The sequence below is a fragment of the Micropterus dolomieu genome, linkage group LG18, assembly GCF_021292245.1.
Source record: "Micropterus dolomieu isolate WLL.071019.BEF.003 ecotype Adirondacks linkage group LG18, ASM2129224v1, whole genome shotgun sequence".
Classification (NCBI taxonomy): Eukaryota; Metazoa; Chordata; class Actinopteri; order Centrarchiformes; family Centrarchidae; genus Micropterus; species Micropterus dolomieu.
Window position 1 is genome coordinate 2,162,059 of NC_060167.1, and position 24,354 is coordinate 2,186,412.

Genomic DNA, 24,354 nt, shown 5'->3' on the forward strand with positions numbered 1-24,354 from the left:
GGAGAGGAGAGAGACGGGAGAGGAGAGAGACGGGAGAGGAGACAGACGGGAGAGGAGAGAGACGGGAGAGGAGAGAGACAAGAGAGGAGAGAGACGGGTGAGGAGGGAGAGAAAGAGAGACAGACGGGAGAGGAGAGAGACAGGAGAGAGACAAACGGGAGAGAGACAGACGGGAGAGGAGAGAGACGGGAGAGGAGAGAGACGGGAGAGGAGAGAGACAGGAGAGAGACAGACGGGAGAGGAGAGAGACAGGAGAGAGACAGACGGGAGAGGAGAGAGACAAGAGAGGAGAGAGACGGGTGAGGAGGGAGAGAAAGAGAGACAGACTGGAGTGGAGGGAGAGAGGAGGGAGAGAGACGGGAGTGGAGGGAGAGGGGAGAGACAGACGGGAGTGGAGGGTGAGGAGAGAGACAGACGGGAGAGGAGGGTGAGGAGAGAGACAGACGGGAGAGGAGAGAGACAGACGGGTGAGGAGGGAGACCCAACGTGCTCGTGTGAGCTTGACGGCGTGCGGGTGAACCATCACGCATCACGAACCTGCGGCGTCTCGGCTCTCCGGAGCGTCACAGCTGCTTTCAGCTCGCTGTTTTTCTGTGCGGCTGCAGCTTCCTGTTGTGCTTCTCCCTCAGAAACGCAGAGCTGGACGTGATTAATAAAGATTCGTTTTGCTTTCGGCCTTAAATGTGAGACGTGCTCTTGGAATTGATTCTCCGGAGATGGTCCTGATCGGAGACGCGCCGTCTGCACCGAGAAGCAGGATCCGCACACAAGAGTCGGCGTGACCGAAGAAGAAATCTCAGATCGTCGTGACCACGCCTGAGCTCCTCTCCGTTTTATCTGACAGGAACTCGGGATTTTTATCTCACGCTTTATCTCGTTTTTACAGAAAGCAAAGCGAGGCGAGTTTATTTGGGCAGCAGCGCCTGAAAATGAGCAGAAAATGACATCTTCAAGCCCTGATTTAAAATAATTGAGATGGAGAACAGAAATCAAACGTGAACGTTGGCGTCCTGTTACAAAGTGACGCCTTCATAATGCTTGTTTCTGTCTGAAAAGCAGCAACTCTTCACATTTGTCAAACATGAAATGTTTTTAGTTGCCCATTAACTTTCTGTCAATCAACTAATGTACTAGCTGTACTTGTAAACACTATTGGGAAGTTTAATTTATAACAAAACATCATATTTTATAAACTCTTCATATGTTTTGTGAGTAAAACTCGGATGGATAAATGGAGAAGTAGAAAGTCAAAAGTGGGGTTGATGAGTTTCTATGATGTTCTGCCAGTATTTTTATACATTCATGTCAATAAAGCTAATTTGCATGAAAAGAAAATACTCAAGTATAGTATAAATACCTCGAGTAAATATACTTAGTTACTGCCCACCATTTATAGTGAAGCAGAAGTAAAAAGTAACATTTTAATAGGAAAAAAACACATGTCCAGTGTAAGTATTTCAAATTGTACTTAGTAAATGTGCACAGGAGACTCTGGAAGATAAATTATCCACTTAACCTTCCTGTGGTTCGGCTCACGATAACAAAAAACAATAAGATGAGATTTGAGATGGTCGTCGGCGCCGCGCCTCGTCTGTCTGCTCAGATGGAGGCTTCCTCTGGATTTTCTCTCTCCTTATCTTCCTCCCGCGGCTGCTCTCACTAATCAAGTTACCATCTCCCTTAAATAAAAGAAAACCTCGAACACACAGCGGCCGCCGTAAACAAACAGAGACACAAAGACACGTGTTCGGTGACAAAGAAAGATGCGACAGATTAGGTCTTTGGTTTTGTGCGCTGCTTCTTCTGTATCTGACGTGTCATCTTATCATAACGCTGTTGTCTTATCGCACTGATTTATATCACACAGAGACAAAGAACCACTGTGTTCACAGCGTTTACTGAGAGCTGATACAAAACACTCACAAGTGTGTTTGTGTGTCTACCTTTATTTAGCAGGACGTTATAAACGGACTGAATCGCCTCTTAATTTTCATGTTTGCTGGGTTCATTTTGCTCTGCCGGGTCATGAGTACGGTGGCCCTGACAGCTCAATGTGCTGCAGCCTAAGAAAACTAAAATTAAAAACTTAAAAAGTGATGAATGTTGTTTTTTTTCCCCGACAAGTGACAAATCAACAAGCTTGTCTGTGCTAGTTGCAGCGTTTCTGAATTTAGGTTTTCTTAAAATATAGTTTTGATATTTTTGTTACAGAAACTTCCTGTCTGAAGTCTTAAGTTAAGACCAATATTACAGACGCGAATCCTAACTAACTTTAGGAATCCTATCTTATCTCAGGTTAGGAAATCCTAAATACTCAATCCAACATCGGTTATCAACTTTTAAAGCTACAACTTTTTAAGCTAAACTGCGTTTAATCGCTGTTTTGCGGTAGTTTTTTTTTTTTAATGAAACAAACTGAAATGAAACAAAAAAATGGAGCAGAAACAACAGCTATCATGCTGGTAACCTCCGTCGAGAAATCCAAATCCACGTAATGGTTAATTAGGGAGAGGGGGGCCAAAACAGCGGACACAGTCACCGCAGGATATCTGGCAGCCAGCTGTCAAAAAGAAAATAAGTCCATTTATAAGTGATACGAAGAGAAAGGCAACTGTTGTGTCCAGAGAGCAGAGGAAACCCCCCCGATCTCCTTCTATTAAAGACTTGGGCTACTTTGGTACATGGAGCATGTGACATAATGAGACATTATCCAGCGTTACATCGCCTACAGCCTTTCTACTAACGAGGGTTTTGTCATCAACAAGTTCGGCCTGTTGACATTTTGTTGATCTTGTAAAAGCAATAAAAGAGCAGCCATGTGGATTAAATGAGTTATTAATCTCCTACCTGGCACCTATTTCTAGGAAAAACACCTCAAATAACATATCCAAAATAAATCCGTAATATCTCCTCAAACATCAGGCCTAGATGCATAATTATGGTCTCCTTAAGGTCAAATAGGTATACCATTGTACATTAATATATTTATTTTACCATTACAGACTACATGGAGATGAAATACAGAAAAAATATGATATTTTCATCCTCGCCTGGTAAAAAAAAAAGCTATATTTTAATGCAGTAAACCATCAAAACCATCATAAGGTAGATTATAAAGTACCTGAATATCTTTTACTCCACCTGGAAAACAGCTGTAACTGTAAATCTGATGAAAAGAAACTGATTTACAACAGTTAGTACACAATCTTTCAAAAATATACCAGGCGATTGTCCATGTTTTGGCCATATTTTTTCTAGTTTCTATGTTCACTTTTATTGGGAGTTATCTTCAAAACATTATTTCTCTCCACACGACCACGTTCCAAATAACATAAAACTCCCAAAACATTGAAATATTGATAAAAACAGTCAGTATAAATGGCCAAAAGCACTCCCATGCTTGACAGGCCCACAGCTTGAGAACAGAACATCCTACAAATTACACTCTTTTTCGGCTCTCATACCTCGCGACACAAACGAAACTAAAGACCGCAGCCGACCTCACCAAGATGGCAGCCCGCCAGACGATCTCTGTGGACACAAAGCGCCGCAGTCTTTGGACGGAAAACAGCTAGAACAGCGAAAATCGATTACGTACCGGGTCAGTCCGTTCCCATTGCGTTAAACACTACGAGGTGGAAAAGTTAAAAGTTAGGACATCTTAACAGTTCTCCTAAAGTGAGGAGAGTTTATTTAGGATTTTATGAAGTTAGGATGCTTCTGTAATACACTTTTCCTAACGTTAGGAAAGGACTTTTTCCTAAATCACTTCCTAACCCTTGTTAGGATAGGATCTGTTGGTTAGGAAGTTTCTGTAATACCCTATTTTCATTTTTTAAATAAAACACCCAGTGCAGATTCATCATATGTCAACAATAAACACAGTTAAATGACCAAAATTCAACTACGTAGCCTGTTTAATCATAGTAGAAGCACAAAAAATGAATTAGTAAATCGACATAATCTGAACAAGTCAGCAAAATCAGGCAGGCAATATGCTCTGATTCTGAAAAGCTCCCTGTGGGGTTTGAAGCCAGACAGAGGACGGAACCAAAGTGGGTCAGAGAGCTGCGAAGAAGGAAGTCGAAGCATAAAAAAAGGACACATTAACACCAAGTCCAGTGTTTCCCCTAGGATGGAGTTGTAGCAGCGGAGGTGAAGCAAAACAATTTTTTTGGTGTGCATAGTACATAGTCTGAATATCAAACCCATGTCTTAAAATTTCAGTGTTTTCCCACAGTTCAATGTGAGCTTTAGATGAAACGCCCAAAGATCAGCCTACTGAGGAGGAACTACAACCTTTAGATCTGGGGAAAGTTATTAGGTTGGTTATGATGCTCTCCATCTGATTTTACATTTATGGCACAGCTTCCCCCCCCCCCCCCCCCCCCCCCCCCGAATCTCTGTTAATATGACCTCAGGATCTTTAGACATTTATCTGTAGACATTAAAATAAAACCAGGCAACATGAGAAACCTGCATTTTATTTGCACATTAAAATCCAAAAGGAAACGTCCCCTCGTTAGCTTAAAAGGACCAGCTTGCATCACTAACTTGCTTTACTAACCTCAGCTCCTCCGGTCACCTCCTTCTTTCCTTTTCCCAACAACCACTTTTTCAGATCTGAAAACTGAACAATAATTTAGGATGTACCAGTCTGCACAGGACAGAGCTGCAGGCTGCACCAGTTTAGTCTAGAGTTTTACCAGATGATCTCAACACTGGACAAGTAGGTATTAATAAAATACAGCTGCCAGTTACTTTCTATAAATTGAGCTGATGTTAAGTAACATGGCAGCTAAAGACGCAGCCGGCTAGCGTTCCTGCTCAGTCTGAAGGGGAGATGTTTGCTAGCGCAAACCGGCTTCATTTTTCCAGCAGGGCAACGTGTCGGTGGGACATTGAATCTATTTAACTGAACACATTAACCAAAATATCAACGGACATCAGGAGATAAAACATCTGATCACGTCTGCTCCTTTAATTCCCACATCATGGCTTCTTCTACCGTCCCCTCTCTCCCCCCTCCTCCCCCTCAGCCTCCTGTGAGGTCGCCCCCGTGGCGTCTCGCTGTAAATGGCGTACATCAGACTGCGACAGCAGAGCCGTAACACATAAAGACAGTGAGGCTGAACTCTGTGAAACCCACTCTGGGAAGCCCATTACAGCACGAGCCCGTTCATGCATTCATTTCGGGCCGGCCGTGGCCCTCTATTGGGTTCAGAGGGCCACGGCTCCGGATGCAAGTGCAATATACACAGCGCATAAAACATTAATGCCGCTCCCCGGGTGTCTGCTGCTGTTCTCTGCTGCAGGTGGGGGTCGAGAACACAGAGGATAATAAAAAACAATCCATCACCGGCTCATGAAAAGTGTCGACAGTTTGGTTCTGTGTTTGGCCTTTTTACGGGGCCATACTGAGTCAGTCGGGCTCTTTCATGTAACTGGACTTGAGCGAGAAACTGGATTGAGTTAATTAATAAAACAAAAAAATTAATAATCTTCTGGGATGTTCATTTAGGGAAAAAGTCCAAATGGTTTAGGTATCCCAGCAACAGATGACTAAAGGACCTCCTCCGTCACCATCTGGTACGCTGCTGCCACCGCTAGGGACAAAGGCAGGCTGCAGCGCATCATTCGCTCTGCAGAGAAGGTGATTGGCTGCAATCTTTCCAGCTCGCCTCAGGACTCCACATTGTTCATGAGCCTCAGAGTCCTGAGGCGAGCAGGAAAGATTGAAGCTGACCCCTTCCACCTTGCACACAAACTGTTTCAGACTCTCCCCTCTGGCAGGAGGCTGCGGTCCATCAGGACCAAAACCTCTCGCCACAAACACAGTTTCTTCCCGTCTGCAGCCTCATCAACAAGGCCCGGGCCCCCACTGACACTTCCTCTTGCAAATAACGCAAATGTCTCTGCACATGTAAATATCACTTCATAAACCTGGCACATTGCACATATTTGTTGTTAATTGTTAATCGTTGTTGTTTATATATTTTTATATATAACTACTTGGCAATAAAGCTCCATCTGATTCTGATGATGTCACTTGTTGGTTTGGCCTTCGCCATCTTGGTTTTTTGGAACCAGACGTGACCATATTTGGACAAATGCGGCGGAGCTAGCTAGCTTAGTTGGCAAGGTGCATCTGTAATTCACGTTAACTGTGACATTAGCTGGGATGCTAATTTTGGCTAGCGACAAACAGGCTTAAAACAAAATGTACTTATCGGAAAAAAAGACAAGCCGACACCTGATAATCTTTTTCAGCGGCGCTGGTTAAATGTTCACAGAGCAGCGGATACGAGTCGCCTCTATCCTGATGGACCATAATTTACTAAATGAACGTCATGCTGTGTTGAGGAAGACTTGAAACTAGTGACTGAGACCATAAACTCATCAGGAGGGAATAAATCAGCTGAGAAGTAGAAACATTTTCTCAGAGACTTCTATACAGGAGTCTATACTGGAGTCGCCCCCTGCTGGCTGTTAAAGAGAACGCAGGTTTAAGCGACGAAGGAAATGTATTATTTTATCATTACTGAAGCATGACTTGTAATGTAAAGACAAGGGACGTGCAAAACCCTCTTTCAGAAATAAAACCTTTGTGATATGTTTCTTACATGAAAAATTACTTCAATTTTGGAAAACAATCTAAATATTAAAACCTTTTTTCTTCTGTGTCTCAGGAAGATTACACAATAAGTAACACTCCCTGAAGGGGCAGAGTTCTTACTGCAGCAGGAGGGAACTCCTCTCCTGTCATGCTGCTCTTCTCTGAACATGAAAGAACAACAGCAGCTTCTTCCCATGTGCTAACACGCCTTTATTCTCCCTGTTCGCCCTCCAGCTTTACATCCAGACGACCACACTGACCATCTCCATGAACCTGAGTGCGTCCGTGGCCCTCGGGATGCTCTACATGCCCAAAGTCTACGTCATCATCTTCCACCCGGAGCTCAACGTGCAGAAGAGGAAACGTTCCTTCAAAGCCGTCGTCACGGCCGCCACCATGTCGTCCCGACTCTCCCACAAGGCCAGCGAGAGGCCCAACGGAGAGGCCAAGACGGAGCTGTGCGAGAACGTCGACGCCAACAGTAAGTTCTGACCACAGCTTTATCCGCTCGGTCTCATGTCAGTCAGAACGGGGATAACAGTGACTTTGATAGGAATTTGAAACCTAGATGAGATGAGTACAAAGTTTATTACCTCGTCAGGGCTCCCACAGTGACATACAGACTGCGTTAAGTGAACACATTCTCACTCCCGACTCGTCACATGTTGAGTCTTGGTCAAGGCCCTTTGGCGTCGCCTTTTAACGACCCCTTTTGCATCTTTTGTTGACGTTTAGGGCTCCGAGGTCAAGTTAGCAACGCTTAGCAACAATAAATAAGCAACGTCCGGTTAGAATCACCATTTTGAAATGCCGCGTTATTAAAGTCTTGAAACGTTGCAGTTTGGTTAAGGAAACAAAAGTACTTGGTTAAGGTTAGGAAAAGATCATGGTTTGGGTTAAAATAACTACGTACGTCAGTTAGCACGTAAGTTAACTAACGTCACTTAAGTCAATTTACGTATAACTTTCATAAAAACAAATATTTAATGGTGACTTTTTGTTTCACACGGGACATGAACCCCGGTCTCCTGGTTCAAAGTCCGGGTTCTGGTCTTTTCTGTTAAACATCATATACCTGCCTTTACCGTCACAAACTGACGCTACGGGGCTTCCCCCACTGTCACTGAACTAGGACGGCGTTACAAACTGAGGGCGATGGCTCTTGACCGTGCGTCCATATGTGGCGAGTCGGGGAGTGAGAGCGGGTTGGTAAAACTGGATCAAAATGTATTTTAAATAAGATAAGCCCAAATAAACTTTATTTTTGTATTTTAAAAACACTAAAAATACTTTTCCAAGAACACTGACTCAGTGGAAAAAAAGTTGAGAGCAACAGATTTCAGATATTCACATGCGATCACCCAGATGAAGGTTATTTTAAAGTCACCAACAGTTTAATGTTTATCTAATGACTCCTAATTGAATCCTAGTTTAATTACTTAGTGTTTGGTAATGAAGGGCCCACTTTGCATCATCTGAGCTACAACAAACACGAGAGGCGGACGGGTCGACAACCTGCTGTTTATTGGCGCTGCAGCACAACGGTGTGCATTCAACAAGTTACAGCATCGCGTGGCGTTAGAAAGTCATGTGGTACAGCAACTCTGAAACATTTGATTTTGTGCAAACTGACAAAAACTTAACGTAGGCATTTTTTGTTCTGATCTCAAAACGTCCGGGCAAATTACTGAGCAGGCACCAATCAGAGGCAGCGTTTTCATGATTTATGAGTATTTTACGGTATTTTTAAACTACAAAATACAAAGCACAAAGTATTTTGATACAAAATTTGAAGCCATTTTCATCGACCCTGTCAAATACAACAAATTCCAAAATCCTATTTTGAATTTGAAATACGTATTTTGAACACGTGCAACATAAATACTGCCCATCCCTGAATCTAAACTCAGCCGAAACATAATAAGGCATGTTATTATTTCACCCATCCAACCGTACACTTATCGCATTCTTTAAATGGAGAGTTTGACATTCTTGGAAACCGTTTTTGTCTCTGAGAATCAAGTGTTCAGCGCTCATTCTCGTGTCTGTGCGCTAAATATGAAGCTACAGACATCAGCTGATTAGCTTAGCTTAGCATAGAGACTGGAAACAGGGGGAAACAGCTAGCCTAGGCCTGTCCACAGGTAACAAATCCCATAAGTAATATATATGTAGTTCTCAAAACCCACAACAGGCTAATAAAGGCATTTAAACCATTTCCTCCTAATATCTAACAGAATCTGTGATCTTCAATAATTAATTCAATTAACCAAAGTGCTTTTGTTGCCTCAACCAAACCAGACTGTCACAGTCCCGTCAGGTCCTGTGACTCGGGTTCAATCTGTTAACGTAGAACTTCTTACACCAGAAAAACAAGTTATTAATACATAAACTTAATTTCCTAGAGATGGATTTAGATTATTATTGTGGGAGACCATCACTGATAGTAATTTTTGTACAAACAGAGTTTATTTCAGTATTTTTAAACCTGGGCCTTATTTCCACATATCTTGGTGTTGCAGTGACTTGTAGGTACAAACAGTTGTGAATCCGGGCAGTAGATGTTTCAACCAGCAGCTATTTTTCCCTCTGTCACGGCGCAGATCTCAGCGGAGATGAGACGAGTTTACAAGAAAAAGTTACAGTTTATTTACAAAATAATAATAAAGAATAGAAGTCAGGAACAGACAGGAAACTGAAGTCTCGATGGTGCAAACGAGTAAGAGGAGTTTGTTGTGTACGTAGAGCAGTGGTTCTCGTTTCCCTCGCGCCCCAAAGGAATAAGTAGCAGCCGCTGCACAGATTCAAAATATTTTGTTCCTACTAGTCATTTTGACCCAAAAATGTGTAAAAAGAGGGTAGATTTTTGAGGTGCAGCATAAAGACAGCGTGAGAGCTCATTAATCAGGGCTGTAAAGGGACTCTGCACGAGGGATGCAGCGATTACCGGATCTCACATTAAAACATCACGGTTAATTAATCGCAAAGGCTCCGCTACACCGACTGTTTGTGTTGAAACTTGCACAAAATGAAAATAAAAAGTTAACGAGCGGTGCAGCAGCTGAAAGTGTGGCGCTTATCAGAGACATGGAGGCTACTACTGTTCACTGGCTAAACTCTGGCAAACTGTGAAGCTTTATTTCCACCAAAGAGCATTTCGGGTGCACCAACACTGACCAGGGCGTTACTGAAGAAAGTAAAGGTAATACATAATAACTGAGCGAGCTCACGCACACGCCGCTGTCAAACGTTTGCGCTGAACCCACGCAGAGCAAATCGCTTCTTTTCTGAACGTCGTCCTCTGCAGACCTTCAGTCACTGAACATTTAACGTTACATCCTGCTCCCTCCTGCTGTCTGTGCTGAGGAAATGTTGCCAGGTGTGAAACACTAACAAAACATCAGGAGCTTATAGACGTCCAGGACTACCAATCACCTGCACTTCACTTATTCATAACACTGCATGAGAGATGCTGCATGTATGGATGAGATTAACAGTTTCCCCTGGGGGATAAATAAAGTTAATATTCCTCTCAAATTAATGATACTTACATATTATAGAAATATAATTGTTAATGTAATTAAATATTAAAAATCAACTTAAGTCATTACTGGTGCTGTTAAATTAATTAATTCATAATAATCGTGAAACCGTGATTATTCTAGACTATAATTATAATTATTAGACTATAATCGTAGTAACTAAATCTGTAATCGCTGCGTCCCTCCTCTGCACACGGTGCCTCATTGCTTATGGTCAGTAAGGATTTGTGAAAATCCTGGAAATTCATGCTGATGTGTTGAAGGTGTGTTGAGTTAAAACCATTATTTCCTTTTCATATACAAGTTTTCCCTGTGACACATAAACGGCTGAATAATGTAGTTTTGTCCAAATGCCATGTCACTTTTATTATTTTTATTTTTGTCTCACATTCAGCTCTGTGACGCTCAGGATGAGACGCTGAGCATTTTTCTAACTTCCACGCTGAATTTCCATCACAAAGACCTGCATTTCTACAAAAGTAAAAAAAAGGAGCACGGCAGAAACATCAAACAGCTTTCAAATGAAATGAAGAAAAAAAACATGCACACCTGCTCCACCAGGAAATCAGAACCGTAATAAACGAGCGAAGAAGAACCCGAATGTTCCCAGAAATAAAAAGTGCACAAATTGAAATTACATGGCAATGTGATGGAGTTCCCGCCTCGCAGTGGGACTCCCTCTGGGGGCTCTCGGGGACAACTCACCGAATACTGTTTTTCTCCCCCCCCGACAGGCTAATTTCATAATTTATCCGAGGTAAGAGCAAATTAATCTTCTGCTTCTGCTTTGCTGTCCTGACCTTGATCCATTTTCTTGTGGAGGTTTGAGGAGGTGGAGAGAGAGCCGGTCCACAGAGAGAGAGAGAGAGAGAGAGAGAGAGATAAGGGGAATACATTTTAGTGGGAGAGAGGAGGGAGTGTGTGCGGTGAATGTTAAGTATCCTTCCACAGCTCTTCATCGCCATCTTTCAATTGACTCATAACTTTTACATGAGGAGAGCATAATATGACTGTTGAGTGGCAGATTTACAGTCTTCCTCTGGTGCATGCTATTTTTAGGTGGCACTTTAACTGTACGTTTGACCTCAGGTTTTACTGCGGTCTATGGCGGGGGATACGCGGGGATCCAAGACCAAACGTGCGATAAAGGAAATACTGTCTGATTCTTCTGTTGTTAGCAGTTAGCTTTGGCGCGACAGCAGTGTGATAAAAAGCATCACTTCTTCATCACACGGCGTCACCAAGATGAACTGGAGAGTAATGATAATGAGAGAGAAGTCAGGAGGAGACCACCTGTGAGTCTGCAGCAGCTCCTCTGGTGCTGCGTACTCCTAACGCTGCTGCTGATGGTGATGTTAGCTGTCTAATAGCAATGTTAGCAGGTTGTTAGCAGGTTGTTAGCCGGGAAAGAATCACTCTGCAGATTCAAAATACTTGTTTTTATGTATTTTATCATTCATTTCATGTTTCTGATGAGTGCTCTGTAACTGAAGTTTATTATTGTTATTAATAATACATGAAACCAACAGAAATGTCCAACGCTGCCTCATTCCTAAGCGAAACAATAGTTTTACTGCCAATTACTTTATACAGTGACGTACATACGAGCAGTCCAGCGAACACAAAACGCTCGCAGTTTCGTTTGGTTAGCTTTAGAAAAAGATTTGGGTAATTTGGGTTCAAATAAGTCGGGGAGAGAGATCATTTTAAAACAAAACGTTAAAGACAGAAATAATTTGTTGTGATCAACAACTCACGTGTGTGTGTGTTCTATCAAGACCAGGTGCTATCTTGTAAAAATGTGCAAGGACTTTGGGTTAATGTTTGGTTTCTCCCTGCTGTTCGGGACAGATGAAACACAACGATATACATTTAAATTGTTTGTTAAATTCTTGTTTTTTATTTAAAATGCTTGACAGTGTCCTTAATATGTAACTGCAAAAGATATTTTGTCCTTTTAGACCATCAAACCGTTAATGCACATTCGGATTAGATCTCGGCTGCCTGGTCCTGGTCCACTGTGAAGACCCTAGTTTTTGGCTGGTGGTCCAGCCTGCAGCCTGGTGGACTCTAATCCCCTCCTGCAGTAAATGGGGTAGAATGGTTACGTGACAGTGACTCCTGACGTTTAAACTTAAACCCGTATAAAAGTCCTGTGGTCTGCATGTGCTGAGGTAGTTTGGCATTTTAGACTTGTATAGGCTCGGCGTTTCATTGGTCCCGGCTCTCCCGATATGTAAAATCTGCGCCTAGCCTAGTTTATTGTATTTAATTTCTGTGGTCTCACCATTAAATAACTAAAACCCTGCCGCTGCCAGTGGTGATGCCTGGGCCTGGAGGCCTGGACTCACTTTTGCTATTCAGAGTCAGTTCGTGGTGGAGTCGACACAGCAGCACTGCAGCTGTGTTTGCAGACTGCAGCTCAGTCACGACTCCCTGAAGACCGGCAAGAGCCATCTGTTGTCCCGGGCCGACCCGGTTCCCCTCTCGTTTATCACTCCATCTCTCCCTCTCTGCAGCCTTCGCTCACTCGGCCGCAGGTTTACTGTTTTTTCCGCTCGCTCTTTTTAAACGCTCTCTCTTTTCAATCTCGGCCTCTCACCTGCCGCCGCCGCCGCCTCCCTCCACCGTCGCCACACTGTAATAGCCTTCAGTCACTTAAGATGGCTCCATCTCTTCTTCTCTGCTGTTATTGCCCCCGTCTCCTTCTCCTTCCTCTCTGCTCCTGCAGCTGACTCCGGGACAACAAAGACCTCCATCTCTCGCCGTTCTCCTTCGCTTCAAAGGCCAAATCCCTCCGATTCTCCTCTTATAAGGCCTCTGCCTTTCTCCAACAGCTGAATGCTCACCCAACAAAGGCTTCTATAGATCTCTTAAAACTCATATAGCCCTGACTGCTCTCAAAAGAATCCTTACAAGTAGTACTTCCAAATCTCCCCTTCTTTCTTAGCACTGCCCTGGGTGCCTGCAGATGTGAAATACATCTTCTACAGTCATTGCTTTGGGGATTAGCCTTTGTAACTCTTCCTCATATGTGGCACGCCCTTTAAATCTTATTTTGAGGAACGAATGTGGAGACTGAGCAGCGAGCTTCAGATGTCGACGAGCGAGTTCACCTGAAACAATCTTGATACCTCCTTTGTTTTTAAGACAAGTAATAGAGCAGAATAATCCCAAAAGTCATGTGTCTGTTGGATTTAAATATCAAACATGTCGAGGAAGATTGGGAGCATTTACTGCCGTTCATATGATTGTGCAAGAACCTAAATGTGTTTTTAGAGTAAATACAAAACACGAGCTAAAGAGGCGTCTTGCTCCCAGTGAGTAATTGGGTTTAAGGTATCTACAGATTTTATCATTTACATAATGAATATTTTATTCAAGCGCAAGTTTTTAAACCTGAGGCTGCATAAAGAGTAACAGCAGTGTTTGTGCTTTGTTTAGTGGTGGAAGAAGTTCTCAAAACATTTACTCGAGTAAAAGTACCGATACTGTACAACAGTGTAAAAATATTCCATTACAGGTTAAAGGTTCAGTGTGTAAGGTTTAGTGTCATCTAGTGGCGAGGTTTGTGAATTGCAACAAATGGCTCACTGTGCAATCACGTGCTCCTCGGACAAAATAAGTACTTTATAATAAGCAATAAAACTAACATTGTCGATGTCTCCATGAGGTTGTACATTATATCAATTTAATTTCTAAATCCAGCAACATCCACTTAAGAGGATCTGTGGTGTATGTAGATAGAAATGACTCATTCTAGGTAATAAAAACATAAGGGTTCATTATCCAAGGTCTTTATACACCACTGAAAGCATAGTTATGGATATTATATTGCATTTCTGTCAATAGATCCTCTGAAATATTACACACCGGACCTTTAAAGAGTGTTTCACATAAGTAAAAGTACAGAAGAATCATCATCTTCCTGTAGTAAAAGTACTTGTTGTGCAGTAAGACGTCTCCTGTGACTGATTAATTGTTAATATAAACTACTTTATATAGAGTTAGCTGGTTTACTGGAGCTCACTGATACATCAGAAACCAGTGAAGGTCAGCAAAGATGAGCTTTTATGGGGGTGTTAAGTTACTCTTTAATTAGAGTTTCAAACGAAACACATTTGAACATTTAAAAGAGGCTAACTGTGTCGACATAAATGGTTTATTCGTCGCTACCAAACAAGCTTGTAGCATCACCCGTCCTTTCATTGATAATGGCATTTGTGCTTTTTATTCAGACATAGAAACATTTTGGATGTGGGACGAGATGTCCCCCGGGGGCCAAAAATGTTATCACGATAAAGATTTTAATATCTTTTGATATCGATAATTATCACGATAAGTATCAAATCGTTATTTCTTTTGAGTTTAAAGGCTGATTTTTGCTCCTGAGTGGAAGTTGAAGACACCTGATGGTTAATTGCAGTTTAAACTCTAAATTATGGTCAACACTAGATGCTAAACAGTGGATAACTTCACAAATCTGAGTTAGAACATAACTACGATAAAATCTTTGTCAACAAATATGTACGAGTCAAATTAAGTAAAAGCTTTTTTTCGGGCCCTTTTCCCCCATAAAATAAACATCTTAATAAAAAAAAAAAAGTCCTAATTTGTGTATGACTCAAGTGAATAAAGTCAAACATTTATTGAATATTTATTGAACATTTTTTTTATTGTTATTGAAACAAATTATATTGCGATAAATATTGTTATTGTTTTATTGTCCAGCCCTACCCCAGATGTAAATATTTTACGTTTTTCTAACAAGGAAGAATTTGATCCAGTTTCCTGAAAGTCTGTTGATGTCTGCAGAATTACAAATCAGAGGAAAGTCAGATGGGCGTTAACATTAACAGCTGTTGCTGCATGTAGACGGCACATGCACTTTACTGGGCCGTCTTCCCCCGTTCATCCTAAACCCCTCAAGAGAAGAGATGTGTTTTTACTGCGCTGCTACCACTTTACTCCTAATCTCAGGAGATGGCTGTCAGAACTCTGTGAGATGTTATTACTTTCAATCCAGTAAGTTGAGCTTGCTGGCAGTGTTCTGCGTAGGATAACTCGGCCTTGATTGAACCGTTTAACCCCCGTCAGACTCAGAACTGACTGCTTTCTAAATGAAGAAGATGCATAATGACAAAGTCAGGGAGGTTCATGATACTTTCAGGACCTGATATGCATATTATGCTATTTTCTCTTTTATCTTCCTGGCATGATTGATGATGAGCTCAGGGCTTGAAGCCTTTTGTCACTGCATGAACACCGAGGGCCATGTGGTCGCCGGTACAGGGGAGGGGGGGGGGGGTGCAGCTGCAAGGGGAAGATAGCGAGGTGGTCATAACTAAAGGGAACAGATGAAGCCTGTTCCACCTGCTCATTTGACATCCGAGGGCCTAATTTTCTTCTCGGCACAGCGACCAGCACAAACCTTCACCTTGAAATCCTCTTTGCTCGTCTGTGCGGCATTTTGGTGCACAAGTGGGAGGTTTCATTCAAATGAGGCACAACACTGAGAGAGTTGCTCGTATTTTGTCTGGAGAAACGTCACTAATCTGGTTAGCAGGATTTTCCACAGCAACAACTGAGCAATGCTTGAAATGTAAAAGTATTTTCACTCGGCTGCCGGACGTCCAGCTGCCGCGAGTGTTAAAGTAGAATCCAAAAAGCTCCTTTTAAGGAGTTCCTGTTTAGTGTAGTTGGTACTAAATAGAGTAGTTCATTGATAGTCAATACTAGGGGATAAACTACTTTGATTAAGAATGTTGTTCTTGTTTCAACAAGAAACAAAACTCCGCTCTATCTGACACAACTAGCTTTATGACCTTCAAGTTGGGAGGCATGATGTGTTTGGCTGAGAGTGTACATCCTCCGATCTATGTTCCCCTCCGCCGAGCCTTTTTGCACTTTGTACTGCTGCTCTTTGCTCTTGCACGATTTAAACAGAGCCCTCAACATGAGAGACTTTAGCCAAAAGTTTAATCAAAGGTTGCTTCTGCAGACGCTGATCTTATTTACCTTTTGGATGTTCTTTGTTTTGTCTTCTGCTGCACACGCCTCCTTCGCATTTGAGTTATGACCTCTCAACATCTAAAACCTTACATCACTTCATTACTTCTAAAAGAAGAGAAGAGGATTCTCTTTGTACTGAAGGCTGAATCTCGGCCGTCAAAGACACCAACCTGCACTCTCCCTCGCTTTTGAGAGTTCATAATTCAAGCCTTTCGTTAATCATTAACTCTCATCTCACCCCGACGTTAACACTTTAAATTACAGCCGCTAGCGCTGAAGCTGATTGTTGCTTTGTCCGTTCTCTCCCCTCTTCAGGTCCGGCAGAAAAGAAGAAATATGTGAGCTACAACGACCTTGTGATCTAACGGCATTCCTCCATCCGAACGAGAGGCTGAACAGGAGAAAGAGAGCGATAGCTGGAGATGTCTGGTCTCCTGCCCCGCTGGCTAAAAACAAGAAGAGGGAGAAAAACCCAGAAGGAAGGGGTATTTTTTTTGTTTTTGTTTTGTTGTTGTTGTTAAATTATTTTATTTTTTATTCAGTCTCATGTGCTTCATTGCCCACTACAGACTTTCAGATGCTAAAGCAAAACCTTGTGGGACTTTTCTTTGGGCACACTCGGTCAAAGAGAAGCAAGGAACTGTTTAAAAAATAAAGACGTGGGGATTTGGGGAAAATTGTTCAGAAAATTAAAATAATCTTTTTGTTCGTGAGGTGGTGGTGATGGTGGTGCTGAGAACAAATAGATGCATCAGTGGAAGTCTTTCAGCCTCTGGCTTGCGAAGAGTCGGCCGAGCTCTCCGGGCTCCCGTGTCGCGTCTCTCTCTGCTGTTGATGTCAAACAAAGCAGCCGTCTCGGCCTGACGTGACCTTTGTACGGAGCCCGCCTCCTCTTGTCTTTTAATGTCCTTCCAAACTGCAAGTTTCCAACCTTCCCGTCCACCCGCGTGTCGTCCGTTCGTTATGGCTTACATGTCGGCCTCCTTTGGGTTGTTGATTTTTATTTCCCTTTTTCTTTTTTTAAGACAATGGTTATGATGTTGATGATGAATCGGTTTTTGGTCTTGCTTCTTGGATGCTCATTGTTTTTTTTATTTTTATTAAAGCCATATTCTTCGCTTTGAGGATTTTGAGGGCTTTGCTCACGCGGCCACCTGGAATCTGATTTTTGCATTTTTCTCTTAAATGTAATTCCGCCCAAAAATCTGGACATCTTAAAAAAGTCCTGCAACCATATTTTCTCAGCCAGCTTCTCACTTTTATAATGACAGCATCATTATTTAGTACAGGGGGTGAATCTCAAACCTGGCACCATTAAAGTACTAAATGCTGTTAGCCGCTCCTGTTAGCAGTGGACCCACAGAAGCTTCCACTGGAGACTCTGATACTGAAGAAAACTTAAAGATTCTCAGGCAGGATGTGCAGCCAGAAGGAGCAGCTTCTTTCTGTGATTTCTAAGCAGATTTCTGGATCTTTATTAATGATGGACTTTGATATAATTACAGGTGTAAGTCACTGAATCTAAAAATGTGTGTTGTGTCGTGTCTGTTCAGAGTTGACGGAGTTATGACTCCAAGCAGGAGTGCAATTTGTTTTAAAGTTACAGGAAACTTTAAAATGTGAATTTGTGGCTAATAGGTATTAATAACATATTGTCTCAGCATCATCTCTGTATCGTCTTTGGGTTTCCAGCTCTGTTTCATCAATAGCCAAAAAGGTTCAGGAGTGTTGCAGGTGAATCATGAACATTTAGTGAAACTCCCGCAGAGCTGATTCCAGGTGACAATGGAAAGAGGAGAGTATTTTTGTGCTGCGCCTGAATCAATGTTTCCTGTAACTTAAAGTCTCTTACTCATCGTCCATCAGCTGTCACCGCTGCAGCGCCACCTGCTGCCCGTGTTGGTGAGCCGTCCAATCAGCAGCCAAATAACCTGTACTAACTTCCTGCACGCACCCGCCCCCTTTCAGTATCTTTGCCTCACCTGTCTCCCTCCTCGGCGGGAGGCGGCTCACAGTTTGAAGACCTCTGTTCTAGAAACACACTGAAGAATTGAAGCCAAGTTTTCCGGGGCTGCCAGGTTGCCTCTGAACGTGTCGTGTTCTCTTCGTCGCTTGACTGGGAAAGAGATCTGAAGTCACCCGTTCCTCAGAAACTTGTTATAAATCTGAGCTGTGAACTTTTCAAAAAAAAACATCAGAGATTTAGCCTTCTGTTCATCGGGTTTCTGACGCATGCGATTCCAAAAATCTTCACTTCAGTCCCCCGACGTGGTAAAAATCAGATTCCTCGGCTGGGCGTGAACACAAAGCCCCCCTCAAAAAAAACTTTTTAAAAAAACAGGCGTGTTTCTAAAGGCCTTTTTGTTTGAACTGTTTGTGGTCCCATGATGAAAGCCTTCCCATCCCAACATGTGTGTTCCTTCTCCACAAGCAGCAAACACGATGACTTCTCCAGTATTTTGTAGGTGTACGATGATGATGATGATGATGATGATGACGACCCTTAACTGTGTTGTAGCACACTTAAAAAGAACCTCCTTGGGTCCAGACTTCACTGGATTTGTGCTGAATATCTGGTGATTTCATGGACTACTGATACAACTAAAAGGTGTTGATGTCGAGGTTGTCAATGCATGCCTGATATGTTCGATGTTGAAACAGAATCAGAAAAAAAAAAGTTTAAAATAATGAAATTTTCTCAACACAGTTGATTCCACCTGTCTGCTCTGAAGTGTACTGTTTTTGATTTTGAGTTTCTTTACCATTGACCTCCACTGATTCTTTCTCACACAGCAGAATATGGCTTTGATTGTTTTTCTTATTTTCCTGGAAACTACGGAAAAAGATTAATATATATTTAAAAAAAACAAAAATACTTGTAAGAAGAAGAGAAAAAAAAAAAGGAAGCATGTATGTTTTCTACTGTTTGTACTAGGTATATTCATGTTGCCCTTGCTGCTTATGTGCCAATTGTTGTGGGAGAGATTTACATTTGGCCACTCATGCAACTATTCTGTGGTGTTGTCCAAGAATGTATCAACATGAAATAAAAAAACATTTGGTTATTTTTTTATATATATTCCCTGAGGACTCGCAGTTTGGTAGTCGTGTCTTACTCTTAAGAAAGCTTTTTCACTTGAATTGCCTCGAGAAAGTATTTGATTTAAGTAATTCCTCGTCGCACACGGACCTCCATCAGAGAATGTAGAATATCAAAAATTCCTTTTCTTTGCTGTAAATGAGATTCAACATGGTTCCTTTCGTGGAGAAAATGGGCACTAAAGAAAATCTGAGGTGCACGGCTGACTTTCAGAAAATCAACTACTCAATCTCAGTTCCTAAGAAGCTTGTTTCTCCGTTGAATATCATCAATAAAACACAATCTACAGATCCTGAATGCACGGCACAGATACCTCTGCAACGCTCACCTGGGCCTTGTGCTGTTATAAAAATCGTTGTGTCCTGCATTGAGATAAGTTGCTGTTGCATGAGTAGAATAAATGAGCGGAGGTCTGTTAAATGAGTGCATCTGTTTTGCCCTTCCTCGTGCCCTCACGCTGGCGTTCTGCCAAACAGGGCTGTTTAGAGGCATCCAGAGTAAGAAGTCAAACATTATATCCGACGGTCAGGGAGGGAAAGAATACCGGAATATTTCACTCAAGTAAAAGTAAAGTTACTGTGTGAAAGTGTACTTAAATAAAAGTAAACCGGGAGATGAAGAAAACATGTTATGCTGAGTTTTTAGGGAGGTGTGGCAAAAAAAATACTGTAAACTAAGAATGCTTTCAAAATAGACATGTTAACAGACGATATTTATCAATTAACAAAATGCAAAGAGGGTGAACAGAAGAAAAATCTAAATAAAATCAATATCTGGTGATAATGAATTCCATATGTAGGTTGAAACACGGTCATTAACACTTCTGTTCACTCGTGTTGCATTTGATTATTGATCAGTTTAACCTATTAACATGTCTATTTTTGAAATCAACATGTCTTCACAGCTTTTTTTTTTTATTTGTCTTCACACCTGCCTTAAAACTCTTGCACAGTGCTGTACTTTTCAGCTGTTTATCACGTGTCTCACATGAATAAAACAGACGATTACAAACGTGTGTGCTGGCAGCTGTATTTACTAACGGGTAGAATTTTGAAACACTTGAGTGATTGTTCTGAAACACATCATCAGAGAAAACAAACAGTATAAAAACAGATTATTGGAGCTGGATCAGAGTTTCATGAGCTGTGGTTAAAGACCTCGGTCAAGCTAATTTAATCTGGCTGGGTAACGTAGCTGCTGATGTTTTCACAAACACAACGAACAACAGATTAATTTCTCTTCTGTGGCAGCAAACGCAACACATGGTTCCCTCCAGTAACGGCAGCATGTTCAGAGCTTCACCGGGCAATCAAGGCTGGTGAATGGTAACGTTAAATGAAGCGCTCTTAACAGCGGGGCTACGACTACGTACTGGCACGCCACTCCCCCACAGCTACAGCACAGGTACCCGCACAGCGACTCTCAGAGCAATACGTGTGTTTGACTGTTAACGCTCCACCACGCTCCCTGAATGACCTTGTTTCCTCCGTGTTTCACAGGAGGCCAGCTGAGAGGCGCCTCTCCGGACATCGAGCCGACCTGCACGTAAACCAGCAGCTTCTTCTCGCCTTCAGTTGCTGATTTGACGCCCTCTTTTGATCCATTCTCACACAGTTTATTGTGACTTTTCTAGTGACTTCAGTTCTTCAGACTTCAATACTTTAAATAAAGTTACTTTGGTAAATGATTTTGTTAGAGTAGTGAGAGTAAATGTATTTCCACCCTCTGCAATCTGATCCTGGAACACCGGAGTGAATCTCAACTTTCACCTCGTTAATGCTCGTCCTCCTGATGTGTCCATGGCTTGCCAACATTTAGCGAGCTGGTTAATTATACCCACGAGACTCTGAGGCATTTGTCAGAAGCTGTGTTAACAGCATGGTGCAGGGAGGAGGGTTCACTGTCAGCTGTAGTGAATATCCAATTAACTGTAAGATGGTGGGTTCAATCCCTCCGGCAAACGTGGGGGTTACATTTTGAAAAATGCTCGCAGTAACCTTGGGACTTATATTAACTTCAGATAAACTTGACTAGACTGTTGATTTTACATTGGAATCACACTATGGCTTGTGTGGCGAGGAGGAATGATTACAACCGCAGAGAACTCAACGTAAATACGGTATGTGAGTATCGCTCAGTCTCGGAACCCATCGGGTTTCATCTGACGATGTTTCGGGCCAAGACTTCCTCTTCTGTGCTCCAGTAATGGTTTACAGTCCAGTTAGCAAGCTGACAATGATTTGAATGCAGAATAATTTTTAAAAAGCTAATAGGGTTTCGGGATTCACGAAAATCTAAATCGTTGTCAGACGATAGCCGATGGATTCCAAGGTTGCATTTCGGCCAATGCGTTCTGCCTCTTTTGCTCTCCACACTGACCGTTTACCTGCATCCAACCTAAGCTACAAACAGAAACCAGGACAACTCCGATACCAGGGTCGGCATTCATATGCAAAAAATCTGTTCATAAAGAAAATGGGAACCGGTCCTTTATAAGCACTCCTTTAACAACGTCGGACTCATGACAGAGTTCCAAAATGCAGCACAGATATATTTGTGCACACATTCTTCTTTCTCATATCCTACATTACCCACAATACAACCAGAGCCCTGACAGATGACTTTGCACTGCGCTGAGACACTAAAAGCTTTTAATAAATTGTTTCACATGTGCAGTAGTACTCCCCAACACTTGGAGACAGTAAAAGTACACATTCTTCTCTCAGGGCACTAAAATGAGATCACAGCAAAGCCAGATTTTTAGGCCCAATTGATTTGTGGGTACCAGTAGTAAGCTGGTTAAAATGTGTGCAGCCTCAGGCCAGAAGGAAGAGTCTGTGGAAACTAACGAGGATGAGTCTGGGTTAGAAAGGACTACGTTTATCTTCTGCTTTTATAGGTCAAACTGAAAAGCTGGACTCCTGTAAACCTGCTACACGCAGTAAATGTTTAAAGGTAACTTCCGAATGAACTCCTGCTGCCAGTCACTTAAATATGCAGTATCTCACATATGTGAGTGCATCCCTCACATTTTAGTAAATATCTTTTCATGTTTCAACACTGAAGAAATGACACTTTGCTACAATGTAAAGTAGTGAGTGTGCAGTTTGTATAACAGCGTAAATCTGCTGTCCCCTCAAAATAACACATCACACAGCCGTAAATGTCTAAACCGCTGGAAACAAAAGTGAGTACAGCCATAACAGAAAATGTGCTGTCACATGAAAAGATATTATCAAATATTTACAAAACTATGTGGGGTGTACTCACTTTTGAGAGATACTGTATACAAAATGCACCCTTCAGTTGTTGCATTTGTTTGCATAATCAAGTCACTCGTGGCTGTTTGAGGAAACCTCTTACCAACTAACACATACAAAATTATTTTTGACATAAGCTGGCACATAAAAGTTTGCAGATTTGAACCACCAGGGCATCTAATTAACAGGTCTGTAAAACTTACGGATCCACAAACATTCACACTGAAGGGAACACGGCGTCAAAATAACCTCAGTTTTTGCTTTTAGATGTTTTGTTACAGAAAGTGTTTGAAACCCAGTGAACCAAGTAGTTATAAATTCTGTCACTGGGCTACTTTTGGATGGAATTATAACCAAAATAAATTATTCCCTTTTTGCTGAGGACCCCCTGGAACCCCCTCAGTGGAATAAATAACAGTAATATAACAAAAACACTAACCCTGGGTCAAAAGTATCGTGTTGGGGCTGTAATGAACCGATCCCAGCGGCATTTTATGAGAGAGCCTGATGACAAACTGTAGCTTTGAGCCTCAACATGCCCGGAAATGAGTCGACGCCACAATCAAACGGTCGAGCCCTTTGTCAGAGTTGGCTTTCAGAACAATGGAGTCTGGTGCACAGAAACCTCCAGGCTTGAAAAGTGCTAGCGTACATTAATCTGATGCACTGATTCTTCTTTCCAGCCACCTTTTGCTTATAATTGTTGTTTTCTCAGAATAAGAAATGCACCCAAGATTGTTTTGCAGATCCTCGGACTAATTAATGCCAAAGTTTGCAGTTCTACCCCAGTTTCCTGTATTTTTGTTCCAAGTTCAAAAACTTATTTCTATTATTATGCTAGCAAAAAAAAAACAGGCTGCATTTTCCACTGCAGTGATTATTGAAGAGCTTTGTCAGCATGTTTTGCAGCTTGGATATCAGAGCCCTAATACGACTACGGGCATCTCATCCTCCCTCCCAGAAACACTAATTGGTTTGGCGGCGACTAATCTAATTGGACACTGAAGGTTAGTTATGTGAATCCACACAGAGCCGGCCCTCCCCTAACCCGCTCTTATCTATCGCTCAGAAAGAAGCTCGGAGACGGACGACAATCCTGCTGTATCATTATTTCCAGCGGATTCAGGGAGAGCGAGGAGGAGGGGGAGGCGGCCTTTATTAATCCCCCGGGAATATCCATCCTCTGCGTTCGTCCCCTCTTGGAGAGAAACTTTTTTGTTTGTTTTTGTTTTTCCCTCGACACATTAATCACATGGATTACTGTTGTCCTATTATATTAATACAGGATGTTTTCCACAACACGCAAACTGTGTGCAAAAGCATTTTTGCTGTTTCTCAAACAAGCTTGTATGTGTCTCCTTACAGTTGAAAGGCCGGATTCTGTGGCCCCCTCCTCAGCCCTTGGACCGATTGGGGGGGAAAACGGGCCCCTGGGCACAGACATGTTAAAGGCCCCTCGCACATCCTACAAACGCTGCAGAATTTGTGTCTCTTTGTAGACGACTCTAGACTTATCTACTCTTTGTGGTCGATTGACTTTCAAACACTTCAGAGGGGTCCGCTGTCCCCGGAGCCCCTCTCGGTGATCCATTATGCCTCAAATGTGACGCAACAGTCTTATTGGCCGTCATTTATATAATGTTACGGTGCTGTTCATACTAAACGCGGCCGAGAAAAGTTAAAGATGCTGTCGAGCACAGCGGCAGGAGGACAAGGCTGATGCTGCATTCACGTGATCTCAGGTTGTCCCATTTCCCGACTTTAGAAGATATTCCTCCCACTTCAGTGTGTTCATGAGCTTTAAGTCGTACTGTGGAAACAACG

At 42.3% G+C, this 24,354-nt stretch overlaps 1 protein-coding gene across 5 annotated transcripts in view; it reads left to right on the forward strand.

The window, feature by feature from the left end:
* Window positions 1–20,915, forward strand: part of LOC123956643 (metabotropic glutamate receptor 7-like) — a 342,022-nt gene extending 321,107 nt beyond the window's left edge. For 3 of the 5 annotated variants that reach the window (XM_046028985.1, XM_046028986.1, XM_046028989.1), the window contains 2 exons: window positions 6,851–7,097; window positions 16,486–19,679. In XM_046028985.1, coding sequence (XP_045884941.1) covers window positions 6,851–7,097; window positions 16,486–16,535 — 297 coding nt within the window. In that variant the 3' untranslated portion in view covers window positions 16,536–19,679. Of the gene's footprint in view, window positions 1–6,850; window positions 7,098–10,552; window positions 10,828–16,485; window positions 19,680–20,520; window positions 20,675–20,769 lie in introns of those variants that run through there. The other 2 variants (XR_006821589.1, XM_046028988.1) reach the window with 2 other exon arrangements.
* Window positions 20,916–24,354: the final 3,439 nt, after the last annotated feature.